At 39.4% G+C, this 5,496-nt stretch overlaps 1 protein-coding gene across 1 annotated transcript in view; it reads left to right on the top strand.

Annotated features, from left to right (window-relative positions):
- The first annotated feature begins 752 nt into the window (after positions 1–752).
- The window catches only part of LOC137999229 (uncharacterized), a 6,730-nt gene continuing 1,986 nt past the window's right edge, over positions 753–5,496 (top strand). Inside the window, exons 1-4 of the mRNA XM_068845072.1 lie at positions 753–3,162; positions 3,666–4,003; positions 4,166–4,423; positions 5,007–5,215. Of these exons, the coding sequence (XP_068701173.1) occupies positions 1,793–3,162; positions 3,666–3,900 (1,605 nt within the window). The 5' untranslated portion in view covers positions 753–1,792 and the 3' untranslated portion in view covers positions 3,901–4,003; positions 4,166–4,423; positions 5,007–5,215. The remainder of the gene's footprint in view (positions 3,163–3,665; positions 4,004–4,165; positions 4,424–5,006; positions 5,216–5,496) is intronic.

Raw genomic sequence — 5,496 nt, 5'->3', positions numbered from 1 at the left:
TAAAAAGGCCATAGCGACATAGCGATGGAAACTCCTTGTTGTCTCCTTGTTGTTTGTTGTCTCCAAACACCACATGTGCTACAATCACCAAATAGACTTGATAAACGTCGAAATTGTTGACAGGTCATCGGCATGGCGACAAAGACTTATTCTTGAGGCTTGGCATTCCGAACGAAGATATAGCACTTCCAAACGTTTACAATAACATAAAGAATTTCTAGTAATATTTTAGAATGCTCTGGAGACCTTTGTTTTTATTGTCTATTTTATTTTGAAATATTCGTTGAGGTGTGATTTAATATTTATACGCATTGTGTACCATCAGGACGCCGTTAGATTTTTGCATTTTTTATCCATGGTGAGGAAGGCAACAGCAGTTGCTGAAACGTCCAACACAATATTTTAGCCAGTGTCAACTTTTTTTTATTTTTATTTTTAACATGCCTGGCTACACACCAAACATTTTTAGTGTCCTTTTCTTGTGTTGTTTAAACTGCAAGTTCTTCTCAAATTGTCATCTTAAGATTTTGTTCTGCAAAAGTACCTGGTTATAAGACGCACCCCAATTTTAGCACTTACTTGCCACCCAAAGACAGATTTTTCTTGAAAAAACCGTGCGCCTTATAACCGAATAACTACGGTAACTGCCATGATGTTTCATGTCTCAAACAGTGTGAAAGTAAAGAGTTTTACTTTACCATATGGAGCTTACAAGTACAGTGTAATACCTGCATGTTTTGTGGCATTCATTGTGCCCGGTTGATGATGGCGTTATAAGATTTATCATCAACAATAAACCTGCCTACAATTTGGGAAGCTAGATTCCTTAAAGTGCCCCTGTGATCCAAGAAACCACTTCCTTTTTTCCTTCAGATTTTGAAAGTGTGTTTGCTTAACAACTGACTGGCAAAATTATAAGCTTTGATTTTTATCCAAAGGCCGCTTCCTTTGAGTGTAAGTTTTGGATTTCACGGTCCGCCATTACTCACGTTAAAAACTGACCGATTGGACCTCAGATGGTTGGATCCAGGGAAAAGTGACGTCAGAGGCTCACTAGCTTAAAATTTCAGCGTGTGAACGCAGCATATTATATATGCAAAGCGTGAGTATAAAAGTCTGAAAGCCCAAAACCTCCGTGCTGCATATTAATTCTGTGGCGTACACACGTATTGCATTCTTAAACTAGTGAGCCTTTGACGTCATTTTCTCCTCGATCCAGCTCTCTCAAGAACATAATGTTAGTAATGGCGGACCATTAAATAGGAAAATTACAGGTAAAATAAAGAGGTGTCTTTTTGAAATCAAGGCTTAAAACGTGGGTCACTTAGTGTTTTGTTAACATAGTTTTGAAATCCAAAGAAAAATATGAATTGATTTTTTGGTCACAGGGGCACTTTAAATGGACATGTTTGATGGCCTTGTCAAATCTCTATTAGACTGCGAGCAGTCTCTCTCTTTTCCTAACTTCTGTAGAGCGTAGTGCGTTGCGTAGTGCGCGATTGATCGAGCGAACGAGGAAGCTGCAACCAAGAGAATGCAGGCAGAGAGGGAAAGGAAAAAGAAAGAGACTGCGGAGGTTGTTGTGATCTTTGTGTTTGTCGCTGTTGACAGCTCTTTGAGTGATAGCTCCGCCCACTTTGAGAAACCTTGTCATTTCGCGGGAAAGTGATGTCATAACTTCGTGCGTGAAATAAACACGACTGAGCGGATAGATTAACAAACTTTCCTAAAGCATCTTTCGCTGTCTTAGTGTGATCTGCCATAAGGATGGAATAACTGTAAGAATGGTGAAATGAACGTGGAGGAAACTCCAACAAAACGTGTTCCGCAAGCAAAAAAAGGCAGAAAGAGGAAAGCAGAAGCGTCTCAGTTTTGCCGAGTTTGCCATCGTTCTTTTCAGTCAAAAGCGGGATATATTTCAACTGAAAACATATTTCAGATTCCCAAGAAGAAAGGGTTGAATAAGACACTGGAGTCGTACCTCGTCGACGACCTCGGATTTAGTGTGGAAACCGGAGAGCTACTCTCGACCCGTGTTTGTTCTACGTGTGGTTCAAAGGTGAGAGCAGCAGCGGTGACAATTTCTATTTTAAAGTCGAACTTAAACAAGCCTGCCCCATGTACTGTTCAGGAAGAGAATGTAGAGAGGACGAAAAGGATGTCTCGTTCACCAAACCACACTCAGCAGTGTAAGGCTCCTAAACCTTCTAGTTGTCCGAAGAAAACTGGAGTAAGGAGATCGTTGCCGCTTGGTATGGCAAATGAAAACGTGGTGCCTACGAAACCAGAAGAGCTTCACATAGACCTGCAGGGCATCAGTAACGAATTGACCACCCTTCAGCCCGAACAACAGCAAAAGACGGAGTTCAATGTCCTCGAAAAAGACCCAAACGCACAAGTTAAAGACAGAACGCCGACCAATGCCGCCTCACGCAGTCTTATCAAGAACATAGTCAAGGGCAATTGGAAAACAGTAACTAACATTCTTTTGCTGAAAGTCAACGAGAGCAAACCGTATGTTCAGCAAGCTCTTGGTAAGCTGATCGGTAAAGAATTTAGAGACCATTGCAAGGTTGGGAAGCCAATATTGCGGAAAAAGTTGCCCAAAGAGCTTGTTGAATTTTCTAACTCACAGTTGGTGGAAGAGGTTTCTAAAGAGTGTCCCATTTGCCATTCTTGTTTACTTGGAGTAATATCCAAAAACGATGCGGACAAGTTTGAATCGAAAGAAGCAAATTCTGTTGCTGTTGCAACGGCAGTGTTGGCAAAACAAAGAAACAACAAATTGAGTGCTTTCGCTTACAGAGTTTCCACGATGTTAATGCATCGTGGAGCTAAAGAAGCCAATTTCACTCGTTTTAATCGAACTGGGCTCAGTATGTCACATAAGGAAACCATCGTAAAGCAAAGGGAGATGGGGAAACACCACGACGACAAAGTTCAAGAATGGAAGGCAGAAGTCATTTTGAGGAAAACGGCCGTTTCCTTGATGGACGAAATTGCTAACCAACAGCAAGGCAATTCCTTACACGTGACAGCTGACTTGGCGAAGGGTTGCAATAATTATTCTGATCAAGCATTCCAACTTGTCAGTAAGGTTGTGGAAAGAAATCCTCAACGACAATTCACTAAGGAAGTTGTCGCTAACGGTTATCATTACAGGTAAAAATTCCACTTACTTTTATATATATCTTCACATTTAAAGGCAATCATACACAATTTATTTATTCATTTATCAGACGATGGCTAGGAGTGGGGGTGGGGGAAAGGGTAAAAAAAATTTTCATGCTGGGTTTCCCCATTCACCAACCCCCTCTCCCCCTGCTGATAAATGTTGAAAATTCCATTATTTAAGTAATCATTAATTTCATGTTTGGTGTAAGTTTCAATAGAAGCTTATATGTGCATCACATTTAACAAAGATGTTGTCAGTTTCCATTTGGTGGAGTTTTTGCTTCAGTTACACAAATAGTGATCTGAGCATCTGATGTTTTTAGAGGTGATCAGGAATGGAAGCTGGATGGAATTATTTTAAATAATAAAATCGTTTGTTTAATACAATTTTTCTTGAGTCCATATCTGAATTGTCTTAAGTCAAATTAGATGCAAAGCAGTTAAAACAATTTACTTGCCTTTAATTCTGGTTTATTATCTATTTTCCACAGAATTAATGCTGACAATTTTGATTTGAGTGTGAAAGCAAGATTTCAGTCAAAAGCTCACTCCAACCAGTCTATCCACTGGACTCAGCAATATGCAATTAAAGACAGGGTTGTGCCACAGCCATCTAATAGTGACAACCAACCACTGTGCAGGCTTGCAGAATTTGACTTGCAGAAATTGTTACCAACTTCTGATGTCCAGCTTGACTTCAAGAGGGATTGCATCATTCCTGGTTAGTCGAATAACAGCCTACATTCCAGCATTTTCTTTCCTGAGGGACACTGTGATACATGACATGCCACACCCATACTCAGAGGAGCAGTCTAAGAAATCTGAAACAGTAAGTAACAACTAACAACAGTTTGAAGAATGGTCTAAACGACAACACTGGCCCTTCTTGAAAAACTGATCATTCCTTTTTTTAAGGAACCTTTATTAATAGGCCCGGTCACTGAGTAAGCCTATTAGCTGGGTGCAAAAGTGTTAATGCTGTTTATTTCAGTGCTGCCTTGGTTTAGAGTTTCTTAACAGCAATATTGCAGGAGAGATGGCCCAACTACTAACAAAAAACCAGGAGAATTATGCGCCATGTCAGGCTGACACAGTTCTGGAGCCTATATTCTTTGATGGGGATGCCCTCACTGAAGAGGGGGCAAGAAATGTCCAGTGGACCTTCAAGGATGGAGATAATGCTTTTGATCGCCTTGAAGGCCTTGAGACATCCCATGCTGATTGGCATGCCAAAGTTAACCTATATGAGGTACCGGTAGTTATTTTAATTTCTTTAATATTTATTGCTGGACCAATACAGTTATATAAGAAAATTAAGGGGACATCATATTTTCAGATGAGCTAGGAAAATGAAAGGAAGGTACAGTACACATGTGTGAGAGAGATGCATACAAGTCTCTTTATAACAATTAAGTACCCCTTAGAAAATAGCCTACCTTGTAAAACCCTTTGCCTACACTATGACAGGAGCTGTACAATATTAAACACAGTTAAAGCCCTGTTACAGTTCGTGAATCAGCACAGTTTAGCTAGGCTGTTTCTACCAAGTAGCAGCGTTGTAACAGCCCATCTCAGTTTTCTACCAAACATGTACTCAGGACTGCATATTAAGTAATACATGGCCCTAAGTTGTCACATCCAGTTTGTAGTTAAACAGGCCTGGAAATAGGCTTTTACAGGGTCCTTACTGGGTTTCTACCTGGTAGACCTTTTCGTAATGCCCCTGACTAACAAATAATGAGTTATATAGTTGTGTTTTACATGTAAATATGCAACACAGTTGAACAAGTTAAAAAAGTAACCATCAAAGCAATCCCTTTTTTGTTTTGTAGGTGGAATTTAACATGTTCTTCAAAGTGGATTCTACAAGTGAGATTGGAACTTCATGTGCCTCCATGAATAGGCCAGGCAAGACAGATGCAAAACGAGGGCCTCATAAAGATTACAATGCATACCGTGACTTCCACGAGCGAGAATTGGAAGGCCACATAGTAGCTGCATTTATGGAGTATGCAGGAATATCTTGAAACAGAGGTGCAAGGTACTCAGAAATGACCTATTTGCTAAATGACATAATTATTTACGGTCAATAAATCAATCAATCGATCAATCAAAGTAAAGAACTGCATGCTTCAATTTTAATAGTCTTGTCCAAATTAATGAACAGTTTAAAGTCATGACATTTAAGACCTACAGTTGCAGCAAGTCTTAAAATTTAAATGGGAAATATGCAAGTTAGAGTTTATTTTCAATAGTTTTGCATTTAAATACATATTAATATTATGTAAAATTTAACAAAGTTATTTCCAAATTATTTATTGC

Source organism: Montipora foliosa, chromosome 4, assembly GCF_036669935.1.
Source record: "Montipora foliosa isolate CH-2021 chromosome 4, ASM3666993v2, whole genome shotgun sequence".
Lineage (NCBI taxonomy): Eukaryota > Metazoa > Cnidaria > Anthozoa > Scleractinia > Acroporidae > Montipora > Montipora foliosa.
This window is presented reverse-complemented; position numbering and strand designations above follow the sequence as displayed.